Consider the following 27899-nt stretch of genomic DNA (forward strand, 5'->3'; position numbering starts at 1 on the left):
TTCAACCTGCTGCTACAGCACCCTGCGCTGAAGGGGCCTCAGAACACAAGCCCAGCCCAGCAAAGCCCAAAGGGACATGGTGTGCTCAAGTTATTCATTACTCAAGTTAGAGGAGGTCACAGAGCAGGAAGCACATTGGAAAGCAAGGTGAAAGGTGGCATGGAGGGTGGGGGATTAGTCAGGGTGACCTTCTAAGGGAATTCAGAGCCTGGCAGGAGGGCGTATCAGAGTGGGAAGGTCCTAGCAACAGCCCCAAGGTTAGACAAGGTCAAATGGAAACTGCTAATTATAATTAAGCTACCTACTTTATAGCTCTTGTTATGCACCAGGCACTGTGCTTAGTGCTTCCCACAACTACCATTTAATCCTTGCAACAATGTATCACTCCGATTTTACAACTGAGAGAACGGTCCTGCAGAGAACAAGTGACTTGCTCAAGGTCACACAGCTAGTGAGTACTGAAGCTGGGAGACCGAGTGCAGGTCTGTCTTGCCCTTCATCAGGTTGCTCTTTTTGGTGACACGGTTAGATGAGTGAAACAATTCTAGATGGTCTACAGTGGAAGGTGGAGTTTGAATCTGGTTCCCATAAAGATCATGCTCTCCAGGGGCAATACCAGGTTTGGGTGGAAACATGGAGGTTCTTTTAAGCCAAGGGGAGGTTGGTTTAGAATGAGATGCTACTGTGAAGGCATGACCCTCGAAGCTTGTCAGAACCCAGCAAGAGTTTACATGCAGGGGAGGGAGAATGAGCAAAGCTGGGGAGGTAAAATTTGAGGGGGGGTGTGTGTATCCCCCAGAGGAAGATAGCAGGTCAAGGACAACAGGAAAAGGTCATCCTTGCCAGACACAGGATCAGACCAATTGGCATTTGCCATAGCTCTAGAGAGCTAGGGTAGGACACTGCTTTTTTAAGAAAAAAAGATTTTTTTAAAAAAAACCTGGCAATGCGAGCCTTTCTCTGCATACTTCCTTGTACTACCTACTTCTACTGGAAAAGAGAGAAGGGGAGGGGAGAGAAAGAGGGGGAGAGAGAGAGGGAGGGGAATATAGGTGTGGGCATGTGAAGGGTGGGAAAGGGGAGTATGCACAAAGGCGGGCTCCACACCCTTCCTCAAACCCCTCACCCCTTCCCATCCCACCTTTCCCTCCACTCATCCTTTTTTGCTGATTCCGCTCACAAGTTTTCCTCTGTCTTACACATAGGGGGCACTCACTATAACACATGCCCTTCCCAGTGACCTGTCCTGCTGGAAACTCCTCCATAAGGTAGCTTCTGTTGGGAGGGGACTAGGGGCATCATATCTGCAGGTGCAGCCTCTTCCTGCAGTTCTACCACCAACTTGGGGCTTTTCCAACATAAACACTGCAGGGGCAAAGCAGGGGGTGGCTTCCTTTCTCAACACTGCAGTTCTCAAGGTTGCCCTTGACCCAGCCCTACATGTAGCAGCCCCTTGGGGGCTGGGTGGATGGGTGGCTGCTTCTGCATTTCAGGAATTTTCAGGTTTGCCCAGGTCTGGTAGGTGGGCCTTGAGAAGGATTAGTGGGAAAGAGCTCATACTACATCAGTTCAAGGTTGTCCTTAGACCTGCCAGGTTCACCTTGGTGACAGAAAGGTGACCCCCGACAAGCATCCCCTGTATTGGCTTTCTGGATATGGGGAGGGGAAATCTCCTTTTCCAGGATGGGCTATGTTGCTCCCTGGGGATGAGACCTCTCTGCAGTGACTGAAGAGGCGCCCCTGCTGATTTCTGCTGTGTCACTCCCTTGAGAGGGACGTGTGAAGCTGTTCAGGTGTTTAGCGGAGGGAGATGAAACCAAGGAGTTTGGGTTTTCAGGCACAGGGGATAAAGGAGGGGAAGGGATAAAGGGTACCAAGGACTGCCCTGCACCTTCTCGCCATCTGAGCTGGGTTTCCCCGTATCCTGTTTGGCCCCAGGCATTTTATAGAAGAACAAAGTGGTCGGTACTCCCGAAGGGGCATAAAACCACGTCCGTGATAATACCAGCCACCGATTCGGCGCCAAGGGGAGTCCTCGGTGGCTGGGTCACGTGCAGACATTGTCGCCCGGGTCTAGACTGGTGTGAGCCGCCAGGCAGTGCGACTGGTTTCCGAAGGAAAGACTCACTGGGGGCTGGCGGCTCGGCCTCCTACACCTCCCACCCCTTCCGAACCCCGGATCCGGGCTGCCGCCCTGGGTGGGTTTGGCAATCGTCCTGCTTGAGGTGGTTCAGGCCGCCCACAGGGAGCACAGCCCGGCAGTCACGAGCCGGGGCTGCCGGCTGGGCTGGCCTAGAAGGAGAGGGACGGGCCGGAACTGCAACCGCAGGGGCTGGGAGCGCGGAGGGGGCGGCAGGTGCAGGAGCGGAGAGGCGGGGCGGAGCTGGGCAGAGTCGCCGACTCTCAGGCGTCCCGGAGTGACCTTCCCCCACCCGGCCAGGGCCTAGAAGGGGTGGACCTGCGGCGGAAGGAGGCCGGGAGCGCACGAGAGGGACCGGATCAGGACAGCCGGGCCGAGGTCCCCGAGCGTCTGCCGGGCGCCGGGCGACGCAGGTGCCGGGCACCTCACTAAAGAAAGAGCAAGTATGCGGCCAGCCCGGAGCGAGGGAGGGGGGCTGCGTGTTGCTGCCGGGGGGCCGCTCGCCGTTCCCCCGGTCCCTCTCCGCGCCCCCGCTCTCCAGCCCGCCCCTCACGCCGCAGCTCCGGCTCCTTTGTGCCGGCCCCGCGCCCGCCCCTTCGAGCCCTAGGCCCCTCCCCTTCCGCGCCGGCGATTGGCCCGCCGGGCCGCTAGTGGGCGGGGCGCCCGGCAGCCTAGGCGCGGTATATAGTAAAGGTAGGGCATGCGCCCTTAGCCAATTTCTCGGCTCGTGGCTGGCCCCAGAGTCCTAGGCCCGCAGCCCGTTGGTCCGTCCTCTTGCCTCTGACTTTCTCCTGTCCCCTGCCTGTCTCTGCAGAGGTCACAGGAGGTGGGGGCCGAGCACGCGTCCCCGGCGGCAGCGGGAGCGGCAGCTGCGGGTTCGTGTAGCCCCCGAACCCCCCACGGGCAAGAGGAGCGCGTGGCGGACCAAAGAGCGCCCGCGAGCGGCCGTGAGCCCACCAATAGGTGCGGGGCTCGGAGCCGCCCAGCGTGCGCGGTCCCTCCCTCCTCTCTCCGCCCCCGCCCCCGCCGCCGCCTCCCCCTCCTGCCTCTGCTCCTCCACCGCGCGTCTGGCACTTTGAGAGCCGCAGCGGCAGCGGCGGGTGCAGCCTGCGGAGAGCCAGGCCGGGGACGCCGACCGGCAGCCGGGGAGGACGCGAGGGCGCACGCCGCAGTCTCCCACCCTTAGTCCCCGCGGCAGCTGCTGACCCGCCACCATGGCCCGCGGAAAAGCCAAGGAGGAGGGCAGCTGGAAGAAATTCATCTGGAACTCGGAGAAGAAGGAGTTTTTGGGCAGAACCGGTGGCAGCTGGTGTAAGTACGGGGTCCGCAGCTCTGCTCCTAGCGCCTTGTCTTTCCTTGTAGGCGCATCCCCTGCGCAGGCTCTGCGGACCGCTCCGCACGCTGCGCGCTGGAGAGGACGGAGGGGGTCGGGTGCTGAGCGCTGCTCAGATTGCGCCGGCCTGGGCTTGTCATCCTGTGCGGAATGCGGAGTCCCCGGGCTAGACGCGGGGTGGGGATAGGAGCGCGCCAGGTAGAGGGTTATGTATATTTTAGCGGTCTTGGTAATTTGCAGTCTATCGGAGCGTCGCTTGAGCTCTTCCGTCCTGGGAATGGTCAGGCTGTGGGAGACTAGATATGCCTCTCTCTATAGACATGTTTCAAGTCCTTAAAAATGAGATCTGAGGCTCTGAGAGAACCGCATGAGGGTAATCGGATCGAATGCAGGCGAGGTTGTGTATTATAGCAGCTTTCTTCTAGTCTAAATATGTACCTCAAAAGGCGGGTGTGGGAGGGCGGCGGTGATGGTGGCAGAATCCATACACTGCAGTATTTCGTAGCGGTGCCCAGAGTTTCCCCCGATGACCTACCCTGGAGTCATCACAGCCCAGAAATGGCCCAGGAAGCTCCATGTCAGGACTTCGTTTCTGAGCCTTGGCCCCAAAACATGGCAAAGCCTGGTTGTTTTCAGTGTCTACAGAGAGATGCAGAATCAGTAGCTTGGGTTGATTACGGTGAAGGGTTACTGTAAGAAATAAATAGCACAAAGGCAGTAGCAGGTTATCTTATAAGATTTTGGGCAGCCTGTTGCTTGGCTGGATAGACTTTTTTTTCCCCCCCATTGAAAATTAAATACCTTACTTGTCTTCCACCTCTCTACACGGGAAGGGTGACATTTTTTTTTAAGGTCATTTTGAAGGGCAGAGTTGTAGGCAAATCTGTAACAGTCGTGACTGCTGGGGAGAGAGAGAGAGAGGGAGGGAACCCCCCTCCTGCATCACTGCCCCCTCCTTCTCTAATATCATCATCACCATCATCATCATCATAGACACCACTAGCACCACCACTGCAGCCACTAAGGGAGCCCTGGGTAGGTGCTGATGTGGTGCTCCTGATTGGAAGGATCTGTGAGCATCGGCAGGAGAATGAGTCAGGGAAATAATGCTTGGCTGACATTTTGAAACGGAAGAAGCTGGAATATACGATTTTTGTAGAGGAAAAAAAAAATGCAGCCTGTAGTGGGTCTCTTTGATTGAAAAGTAAAGGGTTAATAATGCATCACATTTCAAGGTTAGTCAAGGTGAAACCTCATCCCATACCTGTGCTGAGAAGCATAGATATCCCTGAGCCATGTTAAATGTAGGTCTTTAAAGGGATGGCTTTTAGCTTGTATTCTATATTTTGTTTTGGGAAGACTCTGTTCTTCAGTGGGATTACTGCCATAGTTTCTCACGCAGAAAGATAGCTCTCTGTGTTTTCTTAACGTGGAAGGAAAAGCCTGAAGAACTCTGGGTGTTTTGTAGGGTGAACAGCTCCTGGCCTGGGCCGTCTCCCAGCAACTCCTGGTAACTCGAGTGAGGCCTGAGGGGTGCACTGCAGAATGGGCCCTCTTCTCCCAGATTCACTGGCGGTTCCTACCACGATGATCTGACCCCAGCCTTGTCATGGGCCAGGGGCTGCATTGACCCCAGCCATATTGTAAAATTTGCCCTCTAGTGTTTTTCCCTCTCATAAAATGTCTTTCATTCCTCATTCCATTTCCAGAATGATATTTGTTTTAGAGGGTAAGGCAGTATGAAACGACTTGTTTTGTAAGCTGACATTTTATAAGGCAGCACCTCCGTATGAGAGAGACTGTGTTGATATTTGTGTCTTGATACCACATACAGCAAAGTGTTAAATACACTGATTAATGAATGCAGACATCAGGACTGGTGCTCTTGTCTCATCTTTCCTTCCATTTTCCAAGATGCTGGGTTAAAAAATCTGGTTTTTATTTTGCACTAATATGTTTACTCCTTTCTGGCAATGTAAGAAATGACAGAGCCCCTCACAGGCAGAGAGAGTGGCAGCAGCTGTGTCTCCTATGGAGAAAATGCCACCTTTCTAGTACTGGGCCCAACGTGGATGCCCTTGGGACCAGGGCAGGTTGCCCTTGGTTCAGTTCGCTTGTAGGTAGATTTTCACCAAGATGGACGCAGGAGCCTCGCCTGTCACCTGCTGGAGAAAGCGCAGCACACAAATCACCTGGTGCTTTCTACCTTTTTATTAAGTTAATACAGGCGTTGGTAGATTTTTATGTCTACTGCTGGGCCCAGATGCCATTTTCCCTTCTGTCTGTGACCTTTTGAAGGGTACTCGTTCTTTGTTTGTTTCTTTCCTAACTGGAAAACCTCTATATTACTTGTATTTTTTAAAAGGAAGAAACATTGCTTCAAAGGAAAAAAACGTCTCTAAAGTTTATCCTCTGTGCCACCCTGGCTGGTTGGTACAGTATGCCCAGCTTTTCTTTCTGAGCCTGTGTGTCGGTGAGCCCACACTGCATAGGCCCTGCCACACCTGCGTCATCCACTCTAACCAAGTGACCTCACAGCACCAACGGGGGAAACTGTGCCAAGTAACGTCTCCGAGCAAAAGAGAAGAATCCCCCACTGCCCTTAGCGTATAGTGTCGGGCAGATAGGAAAGGCTGTATCTCCTTCAATTTAATCAGCGTGCTTGCAGAATGGGTAGTTTTTCCGTAATCATATTTGTATTTTAAATCGTAGCCTCAATTATGTATCTGCTCATGTTGTTAGAATTAGGTATCTGGAGTCCAAGGAATCAGTATAAAAATGCTTCCGTGGTTAGGCAGAGAGTGCCAAGATGAGGTGAGGGCAGCAAAAAAGAGGATACAACAGTTCTCTTTCTGACCGTGTTATACCAACTCTTGTACCTCTTAGGAGCATTCACTGGAAAATTTTTCCAGATCTCTTGACGTCACAGCCTTGCCATTTGCCTACTGCTGCCTGGATACAGAATGCAGCACTTAACCCTTGTCCTGCAGGGAAGCACTGATTGAGTTGGGGAGCTATAGTTCTGCATTGTACAGTCTTTTCATTTTTCCTTATCTCTGCTTGTGTCTTTGCCCTTTTCCTTCTTTTCTTTTTTAATAGGGGAGAAAAAGGATTAAGCATTTTGGTGTGGTTTTATGTGTGTTTGGCTTGTTTTAACAGCTCTAGAGTATGATTTTCCCCTGAACTATTTATTTGCTGATAGAAAAGTTGAGCTTTTAAATATACGGAGAAGGCGAACCTGGCTGATTACAGCCACAGTGAACCCACTCCCTCCTGACCTCCCTCACACACACACACACACACACACACACACACACACACACGCTGATTACAGCCACAGTGAACCCACTCCCTCCTGACCTCCCTCACACACACACACACACACACACGCTTACACTTCTTTTCAATGATGCTTTTGTTCTGTTGCTTTCTCCCAAGGACCCCAGCATGTAATGCAGGAGATCTGAACGTTGTGAGAAGTAAGCTAAAGCTTCCTTGTGCAGTCATGTTTCAGATTTGATAACCCTACGGCTCACTGTTCCCACTGCTGCCTTCACATTGAGTGGCTGGCACAGGGCTGCCCGGTGGTGCCTAGTACAGCCTGTTACTATGCGGCTAATTGGGGAGATAATCCCTGTAAACCAGTAACTGATAGCCTCATTCCAGTCCATGGGCTTCTCGGTTTGTTATTTATTTTTTTTGGCTTTTGCAGCTCTTTCAGCTTCCATGTTGTCCTGTGAACTAGGGGGAGAGGAAAATGCAGCTTATCAAGTCAGTCCTTAGTCTGAGTCTAGTCAGAAGATGAAATAAAAATGTGCTTGCCATTTTTACTATAGCAGTTCCTTCCTTCCTTTTTTTTTTTTTTTCTTGTCTGGTGCCCCTGAAAGGAAAGACAATGTACTTGGTCGGGAGAGCTTCACTGGGTCTCTCAGCGTTCATTGCTCTTTCTCAGCATAAAAACTCACAGGTGTTTGAATGTTTGGAGAAGCAGCAGAGCCCGGATTGTAGTATTGAAACGTCAAAGGATAAGCAAGCAAAGAAAACATCAGTCTCTAAGGAAGTGTGTTGTCATATTTGAAATGCACTGCATAAGCACACAAACACAGCCCTAGGTTTTATTGATGATCTTCAGGACATTTTTTTTTTTTTAAAGGAACATTTATTTATTTATTTATTTATTGTCTGTGTTGGGTTCTCGCTGCTGCACGGGCTTTCTCTAGTTGCAGCGAGCGGGGGCTACTATTTGTTGCGGTGCTCAGGCTTCTCGTTGTGGTGGCTTCTCGTTGCAGAGCACGGGCTCTAGGCACGTGGGTTTCAGTAGTTGTGGCATGCGGGCTCAGTAGTTGTGGCTCACGGGCTTAGTTGCTCCGTGGCATGCGGGATCTTCCCAGACCAGGGATCGAACCCGTGTCCCCTGCGTTGGCAGGCAGATTCTTAACCACTTAGCCACCAGGGAAGTCCTGTGACATTTTGTTTTTAATTTAGGGAATAAAATTATTTCCTATAAAGAACCTTACTTCTAATTGAATATTTATCCTACCTGGAACACACATGCACTATAATGGAGGGCTGCCCATCCCCCTGTTTTTACCCTACAGTCTGGGAACGAGATGCACTCTCTTGATCAATGTTGGAAAAGGAAGCTCTGAAGACACAGCTTGGAGGGGAAGCCGGGAAGGAAATGCATTCGTCTCTGGGAAGGTTTGCCTTGCATTCTGAGCATGTGACTGCATCACAGCCTTTTTGTTTCTGTCTGTTCCCCTTGCAGTTAAGATCCTTCTGTTCTACGTAATATTTTATGGCTGCCTGGCTGGCATCTTCATCGGAACCATCCAAGTGATGCTGCTCACCATCAGTGAATTTAAGCCCACGTATCAGGACCGAGTGGCTCCACCAGGTAAAACGAACGTGAATAAGTTCAGTTTTTCTGGAGGTGAAAGGAGCGTGACTTTTTCAATTGCGAAAACATTCTTCTGAAAATTGTCTATCATGTGGTCTTAAACCCAGCCTAGGAAAGAAAAATCGGGGCTTCTGTCTGTTGCAGCCAGCTCTCCTACCTGCGCTGCAGGCAAAGCTCCTAGGGTTGCAGGCATCTTATTTTCCCAGCTCTGCTGGGAGCGAGGAGAGCCCTGGTCCTCTACCCAGCCTGCCACTCACCGCCTCTGTGACTCCCAACCACAGCCTTGCTCTCCTCGTCCCTCCCACCCAAGGCCTTGGTTAGTGGGATCATTACAGGGCCTTTCCAGCTCTCACGCACATTTTTCACTTGCTTGAGGGGCCTATGACTCAGATAAATCCTATAAAAAACCAATCTGGCTCCCTTTTTTTTTTTTTTTTTTTGTGGTACGCGGGCCTCTCACTGCTGTGGCCTCTCCTGTTGTGGAGCACAGACTCCGGACGCGCAGGCTCAGCGGCCATGGCTCACGGGCCCAGCCGCTCCGCGGCATGTGGGATCTTCCTGGACCAGGGCACGAACCCGTGTCCCCTGCATCGGCAGGCGGACTCCCCACCACTGCGCCACCAGGGAAGTGCTGGCTCCCATTTTTAAAGGTTAATTTATTTTTAGGGATGATGAGAAGCTCTGAAATGGCCACCCGCTCCCAGGGAGACGAGCCCTGACTTCAGGGGTCCATTCTTCCACCTGCTATTCACAGGCAACTTGACCTTGAACAAAGGCACTCTCTCTTTTCACTTCTCAATATATATGCCTGTTTGTTTAATAGGAGTCTTATTTATTGGCTTTCTGGGCCCCCTTTGCAGGTTAACTGTCTCCTTTAGCTCTGTAAACTTGGGGCAACTAAGAGGTTATCATAGAGGAATGCAAACTGCCGCATGAGTGCCCTGCGGTGATGTGGGTGCTGTCACTGTTGAGTGACCTGCCCTGTACGCGTGCATGTCCACGCTGGTCACTAAACCCTGGGGAGACCCACTGCCCTCATGCCTGACGCTGACAGAAGGACAAGACAGCAGCCACAACCAATTGTTCTGTTTGTGATTGTACTGTCTGGCTCATCTAAAAGTCTTTGTCGGGACCTGGAGAGAGGAAATGTTGCATAACTTCCGGGTTCTCACATTGTCAGTGACCTTGAGGCTGCCTGCCGCTGGGGGTGGCAATGACGTGTCCCCTCTACACTTTCCCTGGGCAACGGTTTAGTAACAGCTGTACTGAGGTGACAATCTTGAGGCTATCTTCATGGGACTGAGCAGCCTTGATCAGGTGCGGCCGCGAGTCACAGCCTTGTCGTGTCCACCTCCTCCTTGGGCATGAGAAAGTCCCTCGGAAGAAAATCTTCAGAATATGGAGATGGAAAACACTGGTTTTTAGCCCCAAGTCAAGTAGTCCTCTACTGTAAGAGAACCCCTAAATATTTCCAGATAAATTTAGATCTAGGGGATTTTGGAAGTGAAAAAAAGAGAACATGTAAGTATATAAAATGACTGCTTAATAATATTCCAGTTTCCAGCAACTGTTTCCTAAAAGAGGTGGGTCTGTGGAAAGGTTGAAGCAAGAATTCTGGGTGGTACAGTGAAACGTAGGATCTTAAGTAAACATGTTGGACTCTGGCTTTTGTGATAGTAAAGCATGGTGTGTCTTTTCATGTTCACTTTTTTTTAAAATTAATTAATTAATTTTTTGGCTGCATTGGGTCTTCGTTGCGGTGCGCAGGCTTCTCATTGCAGTGGTTTCTCTTTTTTTAAATATATTTTTAAATTAATTAATTAATTTATTTTTATTTATGGCGGTGTTGGGTCTTTGTTGTTGCACGTGGACTTTCTCTAATTGCGTTGAGCGGGGGCTACTCTTCGCTGCAGTGCATGGACTTCTTATTGCAGTGGCTTCTCTTGTTGCAGAGCACAGGCTCTAGGCGCGCGGGCTTCAGTAGTTGTGGCACACGGGCTCGGTAGTTGAGGCTTGCGGGCTGTAGAGCGCAGGCTCAGTAGTGGTGGCGCACGGGCTTAGTTGCTCCGCGGCATGTGGGATCTTCCTGTACCGGGGCTCGAACCTGTGTCCCCTGCGTTGGCAGGCGGATTCTTAACCACTACGCCACCAGGGATGTCCCTCACGTTCACTTCTGCTAGAGTTTTTATGATAGCATTAGTCATAATTTAAATTTGTGTAGACCTTTTATTTTTTTCTCTTTTTTTGCCATTTAAAAGCTAATTTTCAATCATGATGCCATTTTCTAATAATTCTTATACTTGAAGTCAAAGGCGACCCCAAAGTCAAGCATTTTCTTTAATTTCCTAGATTTAAAAACTAGTCCTTGACTAGTTTGACTTTGGGGTATCAGTCTTTTTTAATAAAATTAAAAATATTCTTCATGTTCTCTGCAGAAAGGGAAGTTTCACTTTCAAAAAGAAAGAGCCAAAGAGCTGGACCTTTTAAGTAAGGGCTTGTAAATGACCTTGCCTGGAAAATCTACTGGCCGAGGTGCCTTCTCTCCGTTTCCCTCCCTCCCCTTCCTTCCAGCCCCTTCCTAAAAGACACATTCTGAGTACCTATATTTAGTGTCCTCACAGCAGTTGGACTGACCTGACAAACCGTCACTTCTCCAAAGGAATGCTGGTGGCTCATTTTGGAAATATGCACTCCTGTCCTTTGGTCTGAGTCACAGGAAAAGTGCTTCCTCAGCTCTCCATCCTCCCTGCCCTGTCCCTCGGGTTCTTTGTCACTTCTCTGTCTCTCCTTTTCATCATCCCCTCACCCATCACCTTGACAGGAGAGTCTAGGTCAAGCCCCCTTTTACCCTCGCCATGGCATTAATTTGAAAATGATAGAGGCCTTTGAACCGGGAGGCCAGGTCGGCAGAGCACTTGCTGCGAACAAGGGCAGCCCGTGGACTCTCCCCGAGTGCTCTGAGGGACCCTCCTGAGCCCTCCTCCTGGCATCTTTCAGAACAGATCTTAAGAATTTGTATTTTTGGTAGGCAGTAAGAACTGAAGGAATATATGGAAGGATACCCTGGCAATTTTTTGACTTCAACTTAATATCTCTAAGCCTGTATTTTCATGACAGTTAAAGGGAGAAAAGTGTATATTTAAGTCAAGTGGACCTAGTGAGAGTGAAAGAGCTGGTCCATCATTTAAAGATATAAAGACTTATTAATGCTATTATTAACTAAACTTGAGTCGTGAATACAAACCTGGCCAGACTGGGTTTTGACTGCCCTTTTCACACTGGAATACCTAGTAATCAGATCTCTTCTAAATAACATGTGTGAATGTGGTCAAATTAAGCAGTGGCAATTGTGCGGTGCATTTGGGTCGGTACGTCTGTAGCAATGGACAAGATGCTGGGCTAAACCCAGAAGTCTCAGAGTAAGGACCAAATCATCAAACGGAAGAAAAATGTAAGAAAAAATGGATGACATGTACGGTTTCTTGCCCTGAGCAGTGGTGGCCATCACTGCTTATAATGTCTTACAGAGTTGTGTTGCTATGAGATATTGGAACAGATCTGCCTGCTCAACCTGGAAGGCAAGGGCTACTGGGATTTTATGTCGAAACATATTAATTTGCTATTTTTGTGGGTCAGAAATGGTTACGTGTTGGCAATTTCACATTGCCTAAGCTAAATATGAAAGCAGCCCCTGAGGTCCTAAGCCACGACACGGAGGTTCCCAGTAAAATTGACCTGAGAATGACAAGCAGGGGCTGTGACGCTGGACACAATCCCACCATTCTACACAGTACTTAACTTCACTGAGCCTCAATTTTCTGATCTATAAAATGGGAATAATACCTGTAAGGGTTAAAAGAGATGATAAATATCTGTAAGGTGAATAGTACTTTATAGTTGCAACCCTAGTGGCATTAGGTGGCAATATTAACAGCCACCTCTATTTTTATAGCCCTATCATTTCACTGGAAGCAGCAGTTTCTTCTTTTTGGATATTGAATTCAGTATTTCCAGGCTTTGGATGATATAACAGAGATGCTTTGACACTTAGATGGTATGACACTTAGATTTTCATGAAGGTAATAGAATCTTAGCTGTCCAAGAAAAGGGTTCGGGAGAAGTTGGGTTAGGAAACACGTTGAAGAAAAATGTTCAGGTGACATTGTGTTGCTTCTGTAATCTCTCCCTCTAAAATACCCACATTTGTTGGATTAGCCCCTACCAAGCTTTCCTCCCTGAGGGACCCTCTTAGGAGAGTCCTCAGCGGTTGGTCAGTGGCATCTCTTCTCACCATGTTAACGGTGCTGGATCTGGAGAGAGACATGGGTGTCAGCATGCTAGAGAGGGCAGGAGGCACGCGAGTGTGCCCGCTCCCCCTCCCCGCCCACGGTCACGCTCACGAGGCCCCGTCCCTTGTTTGACCGTGCACCTCTCGCTGCCTGGCCAGTGGTGTAATGGAAGAGTCTCCTCTTCCATCCCTGCTGCTCACAGAGCCACAGTGGGATGAACCAAAGTGTGTGTGTCAGTCAGGGGGTCCAGGGAGATTCCCAGCTGCCTTACTTCCTGGTAAGCAGGTATGAATATGTGGACTCTTCTCTTCCTGTTAAGTTGTGGACAGGTTTTTTGTTTTGCTTTGAAGTAAAGATGGCTCAGTGCCGGAAGAATTCTTTTTTTTTTTTTTTTTTTTGCTGTACGCGGGCCTCTCACTGCTGTAGCGTCTCCCGTTGCGGAGCACAGCCTCCGGACGCGCAGGCTCAGCTGCCATGGCTCACGGTCCCAGCTGCTCCGCGGCATGTGGGATCCTCCCAGACTGGGGCACGAACCCGCGTCCCCTGCATCGGCAGGCGGACTCCCAACCACTGCGCCACCAGGGAAGCCCAATAATTCATTTTTAAAGGGTCATATTTACCGTGAGATGGTAACCAGCATCAAGGCAGAAGAATAAACAGGGTGGGAAGACCGGCAGCCCACACTGCCACCACCAGCAGACTCCATTTCATCTTGATTGGCAGAGGGAAACATCTTGTCTTCAAATCTCTTAAGATAGAAGGCACCTGTAATTCCAATCTCATTGTATTGGGTTGGCCAAAAAAGTTCATTTGGGTTTTTCCGTAACATCTTTGAGAAGTCATCATATCGAGCTCAGAATTGCTTAATTTTTTTTTTTTTCAAGCTACATTACACCCATGTTACTCTCTTTCACTTAAATTTCAGAGGGGCAATTGGACATATTTGGCTTCCTTATGCTTCAGAGGAATTGTTCCTTCAAAGTGCCAACAAGGTGTTTTTCAGCTATTTCGTTAGATTCCATTGATCCGTGAGCTGACACGATAAATATGTGATGCCCTCCAGGCCCACCTGGCGCTCTGTTCCCTCTCCTCTCCTCCCTCCCTCAGATGGGTCCTGCCAACCTACTCCCAGAGTTTAAGGCTGTGGATGAGCTGGCATTGGTGACGCTAGGATTTCTGGAAGCTGCTGCCCAGAGTTGTAGTTTGGGTAAAGGGTTGAGAGCAGCAAACTCCAGGTTCCCTTCCTCGGTGAGCCTCGCTGTTTGCCCTCCACAACTCACCCACTTCTTCATGTCTAAAGACGAGGGTACAACTAATAAGTCAGCTCGGGTACACGGGAAGTCTACTAATTAACTTAAAACTGTTCTTGGAGACACACAAAAAATGTGTCTGCATTCATATGCTCATTTTAGATGAGTGAGCAGAGCAGAGCCCTGTGATGAATAGGACCAGGTAATAAATTTCATGCAGAGATGGGGGTGGGTGTAGGGGGAGATGGATCTGTGGAGCTTCCGCTGCGCTCACTTGGGGGAAGGGCTCGGGGAGGACGGCAGTGGAAAGAGCACCGGCCTCACGGCCTCCACGTCTATCTCCATGTCTGTGGTACAATACCTTGGGTTGCAATTGGTGTCTGTGCTTGTTCAGCGCTCTCATTCTAGTGATCTCAGGACTCCAGAGCCTATCTGACACAGACAAGACGAGAGGGAAGTTGGGGAGATGAAGGGGAGCGGGGAGGTGTCCCCTAGGGGCTTCCAACCAGAAAAGTATCTTTCCCCACATACACACGTGAATAGACGTCATCAAATATCCTGGATAACGTGGTGTCTTGTTTGGGGATAGTATTGGTCACTTAGCAAATTTTATATCTCAAGTCAAAATACTATGTGTGCTTGTTCTTCAGTTTGGCCTTGGATAAAAAAGCATAATTAACGTAAAATAGTAGGATTTGACTATGTATATTTTCCCATTATCAAAGGGGTTGTCATTTATCTTGGGAACAAGCACAATAACGAGCTATACAAAATATCAAAGATATGTCCCTGTGAAATTCTGTGCTCATCTAAGATGGAGCCCTTGAACTAAATAATTCTCTCTCTGCTCGCCTGAAGATGATCATACAACTACAGGAAAAAAACTCTGATGATAAAGGGTAATTCCATAAACAGAGAAGGGCCTTCAACCAGTGTGCATGGCATTCAGCTTAGGAGAAAAGATTCCCATACACTAAGGGTTGTTGAACATCCAAATAGGCTGTGGCGAAAGTCCAGCAACCCATCTTTCTAAGACTTTTCTTCAAAAAGAGCAGCTTCTTGAGGGTTTGGGAGGGTAGGTGTGACCCTGCCTGGAGGTAGGGGGGTTGACGTCAGCTGATCCCAGGCCACAGTCGAAAGCTGAACCTGAGGCAGAAGGTGAGGCTTAGGCTACCGGTTTCCAGAGGGCACAGTGGCGCCTTTTTTCCTGTGCTCTCCCTGTATTTTATTAGGTAAACTGATATTAATCATGCAGGGGTAAAATAAAAATTAAAAACAGCAGTCAAAACCCATAAATATCTTAGTGGCACTTGAAGGGGTAAAATGTGTGTGTGTGTGTGTGTGTGTGTGTGTGTGTGTGTGTGTGTGTGTATATGTGTGCCTAGAAATGTATGACTGTGTGTATAAAATCACACACCCCCAGCTTTTTTTTCTTTAATTGAAAATTACTTTTCCGCTTGGAATGTACAGGAGACACATGATATAGATGTGTTGTGTGCATGGCTACCTTTATAAGCATTTCTTTGCCTCCTGGAGGTTTCTGTGGAGAATGATACCTGTTTAGAGTATTTGGCCTAGTGATTTATTGGATGTAGTAAATGACAGGTACAAGCAGCTGTGCTTTGGGATCCCCCCTTTGAGTAACTGCTAGAAGGTTAAAATGAATGCATTCTAGTTTCAGTACTTCAGACTCACAAGTAGATGGAGAAATTATAAGCCTGCTAACATTGGTTAAAATGAATGCATTCTAGTTTCAGTACTTCAGACTCACAAGTAGATGGAGAAATTATAAGCCTGCTAACATTATAAACCTAATTGGAAGCAAAATACTTCTTTCTTAATGAAAAGCCTTTCTTTTCTCTTTCCTTTCCCTCCCTCTTTTACTTGCCCTGACCCCTCCTGCTATGAACACCTACTAAAGCCGAAGATTGAGTGTTTTCCTTATTTGTTTCTCAGGAGATGGGGAACCAAGGAGAGGCCAGTGTAACTCAAAAACAAATGCAGGGGCTTCCCTGGTGGCACAGTGGTTGAGAGTCCACCTGCCGACGCAGGGGACACGGGTTCGTGCCCCGGTCCGGGAAGATCCCACATGCCGCGGAGCGGCTGGGCCCGTGAGTCATGGCCGCTGAGCCTGCGCATCCGGAGCCTGTGCTCCGCAGCGGGAGAGGCCACAACAGTGAGAGGCCCGCCTACAGCAAAAAAAAAAAAAAGCAAATGCAGAGCCAAAGGGTTTTTGTTTGTTTGTTTAATTATTATTTTAACTTCAAATCTTATGTTAAGCTGACATACTCATTAAAAACCAAATATTAAAATTTCACATATCCAGATTCTCATTTCAGTCTTTCAGGTGGCTTTATTTGATAATAATCAATCTGTAATTTAAGGCAAATGGTCAGATCAGGGCAAAGCTGTACAGAGCTCAGCGTGGTTAATGTCGGTTCAAGTTCAGAAGACTGGAGAAGCAAAAGGTTAGATCTGTTTCCTGGAATATAATTTGAAACTACAAGCTAGTGATCGGGTGTTCTGCTATCTTTGGCCTCTGGGAGTTACCACTGCAAACAAAGCTCGGCCTTATCCAGAGCTATAACTAAGGACTGTTAAGGAGTGAGCAGTGTGGAGAGGGACAGCTGAAAGTATCTGACCTAGTGTGAAAACAACTAATGAGAAGGCCAGCCAGCAAGATGGGATTTGTGTGTCCTTGGAGAGGGTCAGGCTTGAGGAATTTGCCTGTGGACTCAGGATAATAAAGAAGTTGCCAAATCCAACCCTAATTCTTTCTATCCCTTTTTTCCATTAGTCTGATAATGTAAAGTAAATGGTTTAAAGGATTTAGATATCAGGTCGAGGGCCCTTCATCTGCCTCTTGTAAGTATCTAATTGCTATCTAATTAGGGAAATGACTAGGAGTTTTCCTAATGTTTTAGAGAAAGTCTCATCAGAGATTTTAAAGATTATCCAGAACAGAACCGTCCCGGGTTGGGGGGGGGGATTGATCTCTGATAGCTTCCAGGAAGAGGAATTCTCAGGTCAGCAGCTTCTGGACAAAGAAAAGAGAGGAGGCAGAGACGGTGGGTGAAAGAGTGAGGGACCTTCAGAAATGTGAGGAGGGGCTGAAGAGCAACAGCCACCCTGGACTGTGGGGCGGCCTTCTGGATATTTTTGTATTATTTATGTACGTGCTCCGTAGGTGAGGGTTGAGCGACAGAAGCTGATTGCATGACCTCAACCCAAATGGTTCATGTTTTTCTGGATAAGCAACATTTAGATCAGAAGTTAGGTATCTTAAAAGGATAGTCTCTAAGGCTTATATTAGTTCAGAGATCCCTCAGAGATTCCAGAGGGAAACTTTACAGAAGAGAGCGAGACGCGGCTGAGCTCCCTGAGTTGACCCATCATTCCTGGGCTCCCGTGGCCAAGGTTGTCATGTCACTGAAAATGCAAAGGATGGGGCAGAGACTTTGGCCCAAGGTCTAATCCAGCTGGGCGAGTCACAGGATTGTAAGACCCAATGCTTAACTGTCCATTTCACCTCTTGCCTTCTCAGTTTCACCAGTTTCTGATGCTTCTCTGTACAGAACACAGTAGAGATTCTTCAAGTGTGCTGATCTGCTTTTCTCTCATGCGGTAACATAGAGGCTTGACAGGGCTTAGATCATAAGCCAAACTCTCTGAAGGATTTGGGCTCTTGGAAACTGGTAGACACAAGACCAACTGTGTGTAACATTTTTCTGGGCCAGTGGGTACCACTGTGCATGTAATAATAATATCTATATTTCCGTTAGTCTGCTGAAGAATTCACTCACTAGCAGTACCCTTTTGGTAGTAAAGGGCCCACAGCACTGAGTGAAAGGAGCTAATGCCTGGGGTCTCCCACGTGTCACGTGGTCTCTTTAATAGTGGAGACCCTGCACTTGGCATTGGGAAGGGATGAAAAGCACGCCGCAGAATCCCAGCTCCTCTTGTTGCTTTCCTTTTCTCTCTGGGAGAATCTGAGAAGTACATCCCTCATCCTCATACACACATCCGGGAGATAGAACAGCCGCTGGAAGAGGGATGCAGAAGCGGCCAGAAAGTGAGAGGCGGACTGCTGGGGAGGAGAGCTGAAGCCAGGCCAGAGGGAACACTGACCTGTGTGACCCTCACCTTGCCATTTAGGTCCTACCGTGTTTACTCTCAGTGTGACCTTCTAGGGTCACTTTCCTCTTTTTAACCTGTTGGGTGAGATACTCCAAATCTCACACCAGGCTCACTGACGTTTTGTTAGCATTTTCTTTTTTGCTGCGTCACTTGCTCTGCAGATGGACCATGGCTGGCATGACTGTAACTCATCACACTGATGTCCCTGCCATCAGCCAGACGGTCGTTCCCCACCTTCTTCCTACCTGAAGATTAGGCGAGACTGCTCTTTGGCTTCTGACAGTTGCTCTCATGTTCTTCACCCTTCATCTGTCTACCGCTCTCCCGCCTTCTCCTTCCCAAGCCTGAAAACACTGTTTAACCCTTGGCCCATAGATCTTCTCTTAGTCCATTTCTGCCCACCACCTTCGCCACCAGGGTCGAGGCAAACTTCCTGCCTGACAAATTCAAAGGCATTTGCCTCCGAGTTCTCTGGCTGCCCTGTGCACTGCCTTTCTCTGTGGCCCCTCGCATGTGAATGCCCCTCAAAGCTCTGTTCTCTCCTGACTCCAGGGTTACTCTGGGAGAACATACCATCCCCCTGAGTTCTGTTAACCTCTGGCTCTGGGACTGTCTCTGCACTTCCCCAGGTCCAAGCAAGTCACCTTGACTTAAATGTCTTGTTTACAACCCAAACCAGCGATGACCCTCCTTCCCAGACGTTGAGCATTTCAGCATTTCAGCCGGGGATCCCTATTTACCCTACTAGCTCAGGCAGGAAATCCCAGTGAAAGCTTCTCCTGACCTCTGTTCGTTTTACTTTATGTTTGCACGTATCTATCACCTTTATCATGTGGCCTCTTTGTACCATAAATAATCACAATGCCAGTTTTCTAACTAAATAATGTAGAAAAACATTTTTAGGGTATATTTAAATTGCTTAAGTCATACAGTTTTCTACGGTTTGTGAGCATCATAAAAAAAATGTTTTAATTGTAGTAACCTTTATTTTTAACTGAAGATTTTCTGCTACTTCCTCTCTGACTCATTTCCATCACTGTTGACAGCTTTTTTCCCCCTGAAATTCTTCAGGTTCTCCATCACCCTTTCCAAGATGATTCTTTTTTTTTTTTTTCTGGTACGCGGGCCTCTCACTGCTGTGGCCTCTCCCATTGCTCCGGACGTGCAGGCTCAGCGGCCATGGCTCACGGGCCCAGCCGCTCCGCGGCATGTGGGATCTTCCCGGACTGGGGCACGAACCCGTGTCCCCTGCCTTGGCAGGCGGACTCTCAACCACTGCACCACCAGGAAAGCCCCCGAGATGATTCTTAACGTCACTGGTAGTTTGTCTCGGGCACCCTGTCTGCCTGGCTCCAGACCCTCACGTTCCTTGTCTTCATCTCCCATCGTCTCCATTCCTCTAGGGAACTACAAGCACAGAAGAACTTGCCCATTCAGCCCCCTGAGCTGCCCCCCCCTCCCCTCATTATTTAACTGATTTTGAAGCTCAAAGCCATCCTTAATGACGAGAAAAAATAACGGCCATTTAGCCCAGGCCCTACTGAAGTCTGGTCTCACTCTGGTCATCACTTCCACTTTGATTAGATCATTATCTTCATACCCACCTCACGACTGCCACCCTCAGGTTCTAATTCTCTAAAGCAGTGGTTCTCAAACCAAGGGTGCTTAAGGATCTCTTTAAGCTTGTTAAGCAGAGATTCCCAAGTCCCACCCTTAGAGATGGGGATCTGGCAGGTCCGGAGTGGAGTCTGCCAGGCTTCGTGTTTAACAGGCCCCTAGGTGAGTGATGGAGGTACCCTGAAGGGCTTTGATGATGAGGCACCTTTCATGCCCAACACAAAGAGGGCTGGTCTGGGAGTGGGGATTCAAATAGGGTTGCCAGATGAGCAAATAAAAATACAGGAGGCCCAATTAAATTTGAACTTCAGATAAACCATGAATAATTTATGTAAGTATGTCCTGAATTTTACACGAGAGATACTTATATAAAAATTTTTTCATGGTTTATCTGAAATTCAAATTTCACCATGCATTTTATATTTTATCTGGCTGTCCTGGAATAGAATGCCGTTGTGATTGGCTCTCCACCCACTGTCTTGCGTAGTGCTGTGTAGTGTTGTTCAAATATCTATTTGGGAAGTCTTGTGAATGACAGAGGCTTTTAGAAGTTAAAGAATCTAAAAGTCCACTGAAGAGTGGAAATCCAAGGTGCACATACCCTGTCTGGCACTTGACTTTCTCAGGATAACCACTTATGTTTGGAATGGAAAGCAGGAGTAGTAACTGCACATAAATTGCATATTCCTCCAGTTTAGGTGAAAAGATCCAAAGAAATGTCTCTACTGAGTAGTCTTGAGTCTGTAGCATTTTCAGCGGTCATAAGTTAATTGATTAAAAGGAGTATGGAAGACGATGTCTGTGCTCAGTCTTACGTACAGTTAGAAAAGGAAAAGCCACCTGCATGAGATGCTTGCTAGCAGTGCGCAAGGGAGGACTGGAAAGATGACAGGCTTTAGAGTACCACGTGCTTGGGTTAGAATTCCGGTTCCACCACTTCCTCTGTGACCTTGGGTCAGGTACTTAACCTTTCTGTGCAAGAAGTGTTTTCATTCATAAAAAACAGATATGCTTATCATGAAACGTTGCTGGGGAACTTAAATGACATCTGATATCAAGACATAGTCATTGGTACTTACGTATTTAACCTAAATGCCAGAGAAAGGATTTCACAGGAGAGAGAATTTATTTTTTTATTATTTTTATTTATTTTTATTTTTTTGCGGTACGTGGGCCTCTCCCTGTTGTGGCCTCTCCCGTTGCGGAGCACAGGCTCTGGACATGCTGGGCCCAGCCGCTCCGTGGCATGTGGGATCCTCCTGGACTGGGGCACGAACTCGTGTCCCCTGCATCGGCAGGTGGACTCTCAACCACTGCGCCACCAGGGAAGGCCGGGAGAGAGAATTTAAACCATTCTTTTTAGTCAGATGGGATTAGCAAAGTATGTTTTATACGTGGAGAGTCAGCTTTTGAAGTATCTTGGTTGACTACCTTCCCACTCATGACTTTGCTCTGTGTTTTTCTAACTTTCTTCCTGCTCTAGGATTAACACAGATTCCTCAGATCCAAAAGACTGAAATTGCCTTTCGTCCTAACGATCCCAAGAGCTATGAGGCATACGTGCTGAACATAGTTAGGTTCCTGGAGAAGTACAAAGATTCGGCCCAGAAGGATGATATGATTTTTGAAGATTGTGGCAGTAAGTAGACATATTTTGGATGTTTGTGGTTGGTTAATTCTGATTTCCTGTTTCTATTTGTTACTTAATGATTGAAAGATACTCCTGAAATAATTAAAAGATTGAACTCTGGCCATACTGAGAGGATAGTTTTTTTGTTTTGTTTTGTTTTTAAAGCAGGAACACTTTATGGGTTAGGCTTGGATACAATGAAATAAACAGTATAGCCTCAAGTATTACTTTTACCTGTATTTGAAAGGTGTCTTACTTTTGAACACTCCCAAATATCTCTGTTTTTACTACTCAGACTCAAAGACCACAGTTACAGATTTGATTCTCTCACATCCATTGATTTTGAGAAATACAATTGCTTATATTTCCAGATTTCTGTCCCCCTCCCTCCCCATCCAACCCCTGGCCCCTACAGAAGAGTTCACAGGACCTTCTGTCACCAAAATGAACCTTTGGTGTGATTAGCTATAACCACACTGATACCGATGGAGGAGGGTTTATGGTCAGGGTATATCTTAGAGACCCTGGCCGGGATGGATAATGAAGTATGTCTTATCCTATGTCCATCATATGGATAAGGGAATGACTGATGAATGTAAACAATGGCTCTTAGTTTCATTAAGCCATTGACAGAATGCACATCTTCCTCCTTGCTACCTGGAGTGTGAATTTCCCAGCCTTGTTGTCACGCCTACCAAAACAAGACGCCACTCTGAGTTACCAGGTGATACCAGTTCTTCTGATTCAGTTCAAGCATTTATCACCTCCAGTTCTTTAAATGGCAGACCGTTGTGTAATATGGGGTGAATTGCCATTTTAAGTCATTTTAAAAAGATTTAGTAATTTAAAAGAAACTCTTTCACTAAATTTTTCTCATTAGAATTTAAATGAGGTTTTCATCTTACTTTGTAGTAATTAAAAGGCCCGTATGATAGATACTTAGAGTGAATCACTTCTCAGGAGATGGACTGAATTGAGGCACTTTATTTGAAGGGAAAATAGTTAGTTTGTGGACTTAAAAATATGTATATAATTTATGGTATTTGCATCCATTTCCTGCAGGATGCTTTAATCTTGAATTCTGTTCTCATTTATTCTTTCTCTGGCTTTGAAATAAAAAATGCAACAATACAATTTCTCACTTGAACAAATGCTTATAAGAACTCAGTGCTGAAAGACAAAAACTCAAAAAGAAATTTTTTTTAAACCTTGAATGGTGGTTGAAAAGGAAAAACAATTCTTTCCTACTCCCATTTTACTGTTTAACATGTTAATTAGAGGCATAGCTCCGAGAAATCCCGACCATGAAACTTCCAGTTCTGAAAATTATTGGCAGTCCTTTTGTGCTCTAATTATATAAATGTCCCTGTTATTGAGCTGAGCTGATGTCGACCTGTGCAAATGATGCTACTCCTGAAGAGAGATCCAGTTTCCTTTCAGTTTTCTAATTAGTGGAGTCATCCATTATTTAAAGAAAGAAAAATCGGCAGAGACCCAACATCATGTGCTGCTCATCGAGCACTGTGAAGCTTTGGTACTGGCTGTTGCTTTTGGTAAAATACCTTTTTAAGGTCAGTGGAGAGAGGAGAGATGGCTTGCTGGAAATCCTTTCTTAACTCAGGTGATATAATACATTAAGTGCAGGATAGCCCTGTCTTCGAATAAGTCATTGTGACAAGGAAGAGAGCCCTGTCCTTTCTCAGTGGTGCTCAGGGAATTGTTGGTACAATGTGAAAATGGCGTTTGCATTTTCAGATGTGCCCAGTGAACTCAAAGAGAGAGGAGAATTTAACAACGAAAGAGGAGAGCGAAAAGTCTGCAGGTTCAAGCTTGAATGGTTGGGAAATTGCTCTGGAATAAATGATGAAACTTACGGCTACAAAGAGGGCAAACCATGTGTCATTATAAAGCTCAACCGAGTTTTGGGCTTCAAACCTAAGGCAAGTAATATTTTAAATCATAGAATTTAGATGAGCCATTCACAACTCGATGTAGTCCTTAATTGGTATGAAAAGAGACCCTAACGGACGTTTAAAGGATACTCAGTGACAGTTTTGAAGCTGATCAGTAGAGTAACACTGAAAAACCTCTGTGGCCACCTTGGAATTCTTAGGGTTAGGTCATTAATCTCATTTCCTAAAGTTAGAGAAATTCTGTGTGGCAAAGCCAAATTCTGAAGTAAGTCCTGTGGCCCTGCTCTGGATTTCTATTATGTAATTCTATAACGTAAACTCTTTAAAAGTAAAAAAGAGAAAAAGATGTCTTTAAATTTAAAACCTACCTGAACTGTAGGAGCCACAGTATTTAAAACAAACAAAAAAAAATCTCGTAATCTGAAATAATTATCTGGTCATCTGAAAAAATGTTTTTTTTGTTTTTTTTCTGAATGAAGTTTCCGTTAGAACTTCTAATTCAAAATTAGAAGTTGAATACTGTCTAGGTTGAACTTTTATAACCATGCCATTGGCTTTTGCCATTATTGCAACTTATAATGGGTAAATACTACTAGAGATCATTGAACAATTGCAAATTGCCTTCGCTCACCATTTGGTGGGATGGTAGCAATTCTTTAAAATTAGAAGAAAAAATTGTATGGGTGTTCTCTCTGTTTTTATAAGACTGCTTATTTCATTCTCTCCCCCAGCTCATGAAGTAAAAAATGCTGTCCTTTTCTCTTAAGCGTGGATTCTTAAGGAAGATTTCTCCCATTTGCTCATGAGAGCATTGCCATTAAGAGGGTAGTTTTTGGTTCTGATAGGAATTGACTGCAGTATACAGAGTTATATGAACAAACTTACCTCATTTCTGGAATCTGGCTCTTTTGTTCATTAACTTTCTATTATATGCTCTTTATTTCTGCAATGCTTATTACCCATGAATAATATTTTCAAAAGAAAGTCAATGTAGAGATGAAAAGTTTTATTAACATAACTGAAGGATACATCAAAACTCCTTTACTGCCACCAGAGGCAAAAATGGATGAGTGGGTGCATGGATGTTTGCCTGGCTGGCTTGTTGGATCTCCTACAGAAATTAATGTACCTCTCAACAGAATTTTAATCTTCGTTCCACGTAGACTAGGAGGTAATCGAAGAAGAATGGTGAAAGCCATTATGTCACACTTAGAGTTGATATTCATATTGCTAGGAAATTCTTCACCAAGATAAACAAGCTATTTGGCAATGAAAGGAACTGGTGCAGTGTATCCAAAGGACTAATCGTGATCTTTGCTCTCCGAATCCCTCACTTTTGATAATTCCTTTTCCTAGACATTGAATGATATTTGTCCCCCACAGAGTGTTGTGATTCACATCTCTTCCCATATTTATAAAGATATTCTGTTAAAGTGATGAATTCAGCTACTCTTTCTTTTCAGTCTTTGTTTTTTTTTTTCCTTTGGATTCCCCTTGGTTATCCATTGCCACTTTCTGATTCAGCCCCGCATCCCAAATCCCCAACTCTTTCGTTGTTGGAATTACAGAGGTTGCAGTACTCCACATCTCACTTGATGTGCCCGTTCCCTCACTCCCCGAGGATAGATTCTGGTAACTTCTTTATCAATGTGTATTTTCTCTTCATATTTTTAAAGATAAATCTATTGCTGGCAGAAAGTTCCAAGAAGCAAATCTAGATGATCATTTTCTTATATTCCAAAAGAAAGAGCAGTACCAAAAATAGTCCTTTACTGATATAGAGAATTGTGCATTTTACCTGACTTTGATTAGGCTATGTATGTGTTACATCTCATGTCAGGATTCACATACTCTGCTGATGTGAGTAAGCAAGTGACTGTCTGTCTTCCAGGGGGTAGATGTCCATCACACTTCTCCTGAGATGGATTTGAGCCAGGGATCTAGGAAGGCAGGCCCTGGATATTTCACTACAGCAGTAATTTTCAACGTGTACTATGGGTCCCTTCGATGGCGTTACCCCTTCACAAGACCCCTTCATTGAGGGCAATGCCACTTTAATCTATTTTACATGCTGGACTCGCCTAACAAAACTGGGACTTAAATGACAGGGCCTCCACTGGAGATTTAAAAAAACAAGAAAAAAGGGGGAAAAAAAAAAAAAGGAAAGCTTACTTGAAGAAGGCATGCTTGAGGGAGAAGGATGGCATTATTTATTCACGGCTCGGGAGGAAAGCCCAAGTTTTATAAAAACAGAAATGTCAACCAACCTTTCCATCTAATTATAATCTTAGCAAATGAGAAGAGAGCATTATTTCTGAGTTGGCTCTTATTTTTCAGTGTCCTTGAATAAAGCTTCTAATGGGTTGCCATTAGAAGTTCCATTTAGTACTGGGCTACACATCACAGCTTAATTGTAGTGGTCACAAAACTTGGGCATTTATTTTCAAGAACATCACAGCATGACCTTTCCTAGACTGGTTAGGAGAGTCATTCATTCTGCTGTCCTCAGGCGTTTGGTTATTATTTCAATTGACCAAAGTGTACTTGTTTGGGCTACAAGCTCGTTTTAATTTTCAGAAGTTAAAGGAATTATTTACAAACTTATTGACCAACATGGATTTTATTTTTAGCCTCCCAAGAATGAGTCCTTGGATACTTACCCAGTGATGAAGTATAATCCATATGTCCTGCCTGTTCAGTGCACTGGCAAGGTAAGGAGACCTTTAGAGTTACTGAGGGTGGGGCAGGAGAGAGGGGAGAATGAATGAGATTGTTTTAAATTAGAGGTAAAACTTTAACATGGGAAATAAGAAGCACTGCTTCCAGGAATCAGTCTCAGCTGATGGAATTGTAGCTACACTGGGTAAAACTTCTTAAAAGAACAGAAAGATGTAACAAGAATAAAAACATCTGTCAGTTTCTCCAACTGGAACAAGAAACCGAAATATCTGAATTTAATCAGTTGGAATATTGGGTTACAGAACTGAGGTGAACTAGCCCACGTGAGTGCTTCTCTGGCTCACATGGTGTGTGAAAAACTTGAGGCCAACGTTTTTGTTTTTTTTTTAAATAATTTTACATTGAAAAATTGCTTCTGGCTTTTCTTTAAAAACAATATTGAAATATTAAGGTAACCATCAATGTGTATTCCCTTTAAATCTGAAGACAGGTACCTGATGGATTGTTTAGAGAGAGAAGCAGAATAAAGAAAGGGAAATCTCCAAACAGTTCAAATTTATGTTGGCACCAAGAAAGGAAATGGACACAAGAAAATGAAAGGCAAATAGTTAAACTTTTGGAGGTAATGTCATTGAAAATATCCACTGGGCCAACACTGAAGAGTTTCTTTCAGTGCTGGCCCTACTTCTAGGAGGTTGTGTTGGCTTGAAGAAAGGCCTTAGTTGGCTTTTGCTGCAGTTTCCCATTTGTACAGTGAGGAAAGCCTCCTTTTAGTGACCGTTTCTCAAGGCTACTAAGGATTAGGCTGATTGTGTCTCTTCCTCTCGCGGGAGATGTGGTTCCCCGTATCCTCCAGTGGTTAGTGCTCACCTCCTCCCGCGAGGGGTTTGAGCTGGCATGTCCGCGGATGACCCACTTCCTCCAGCAGTAGCTCGCAGACTGCTTTGTGGGACTGAGAGTCTCATTTGTATGTGAGTACAAATCGTCATCCAGGATGTGAGCCCTGAAAAATCTCATTTCCTCTCTGGTTTCCAGCGAGACGAAGATAAGGAGAAAATTGGAACCGTGGAGTATTTTGGACTGGGCAGCTACCCTGGTTTCCCGCTGCAGTATTATCCCTACTACGGCAAGCTCCTGCAGCCCAAGTACCTGCAGCCCCTGCTGGCTGTACAGTTCACCAACCTCACCATGGACACGGAAATCCGCATAGAGTGTAAGGCGTATGGTGAGAACATTGGGTACAGTGAGAAAGACCGTTTTCAGGGACGCTTTGACGTAAAAATTGAAGTTAAGAGCTGATCACAAGCACAGATCTTTCCCACTAGCCATTTAAAAAAGTTAAAAAAGATACAAAAACCTACTAGTCTTGAACAAACCGTAATACGTATGGGACCTACACTTAATCTATATGCTTTACACTAGCTTTCTGCATTTAATAGGTTAGAATGTAAATTTAAAGTGTAGCAATAGCAACAAAATATTTATTCTACTGTAAATGGCAAAAGAAAAATAAAAATTGAGCCTTGGGACGTGCCCATTTTTACTGTAAATTATGATTCCATAACTGACTTATAGTAAGCAGTGTGTTTCTGGCCCCTAAGTATTGCTGCCTTGTGTATTTTATTTAGTGTACAGTACTCTCGGTGCACACACTCTGGTCATTTTTCAAGCCATGTTTTATCGTATCTGTTTTCTACTTAACGTGAGCAAAGTTTGCTGTCCAAGGTGTAAATATTCAATGGGAATAAAACTGGCATGGTACTTTATTTTTCCTTTTTGGGTTTGGCTCTTTCAAAGATGATAATGGCCCATCGATGAGCATTTTTAACACACTCCATAGTCTTTCCCTGTGGTGTTTGTTAGGTCTTTATTATTATTATTATTATTTTTCCTGGGTCTGGGTTGCGGGGGTGGGGTGGGCTGTTATGGGGGAACTGCCCTTTAAATTTTAAGTGACACTACAGAAACACACACAAAGGTGATGGGTTGTGTTGTGCTTTGTACTGAATGC

General features: G+C 46.0%; 1 protein-coding gene across 1 annotated transcript; it reads left to right on the forward strand.

Moving 5' to 3' along the window:
• Positions 1 to 2873: 2873 nt before the first annotated feature.
• ATP1B1 (ATPase Na+/K+ transporting subunit beta 1) lies at positions 2874 to 27654 on the forward strand. The gene is made up of 6 exons (XM_067728573.1): positions 2874 to 3451; positions 8242 to 8370; positions 21150 to 21305; positions 23052 to 23236; positions 25840 to 25920; positions 26924 to 27654. Exons 1-6 carry the CDS (start codon positions 3355 to 3357, stop codon positions 27185 to 27187), a joined length of 912 nt encoding a protein of 303 aa, XP_067584674.1. The 5' UTR covers positions 2874 to 3354; the 3' UTR covers positions 27188 to 27654.
• The last annotated feature ends 245 nt before the right edge of the window (positions 27655 to 27899 follow it).

This window comes from Pseudorca crassidens, chromosome 2 (genome assembly GCF_039906515.1).
Source record: "Pseudorca crassidens isolate mPseCra1 chromosome 2, mPseCra1.hap1, whole genome shotgun sequence".
In the NCBI taxonomy this organism is placed as follows: Eukaryota; Metazoa; Chordata; class Mammalia; order Artiodactyla; family Delphinidae; genus Pseudorca; species Pseudorca crassidens.

Coding starts and splice junctions, on each gene's coding strand:
- ATP1B1 (XM_067728573.1), top strand. CDS start 3,355: ATGGCCCGCGGAAAAGCCAAGGAGGAGGGCAGCTGGAAGAAATTCATC. Junction 8,371..21,149: donor GGACCGAGTGGCTCCACCAG/GTAAAACGAACG, acceptor TTCCTGCTCTAG/GATTAACACAGATTCCTCAG. Junction 25,921..26,923: donor CTGTTCAGTGCACTGGCAAG/GTAAGGAGACCT, acceptor TCTGGTTTCCAG/CGAGACGAAGATAAGGAGAA.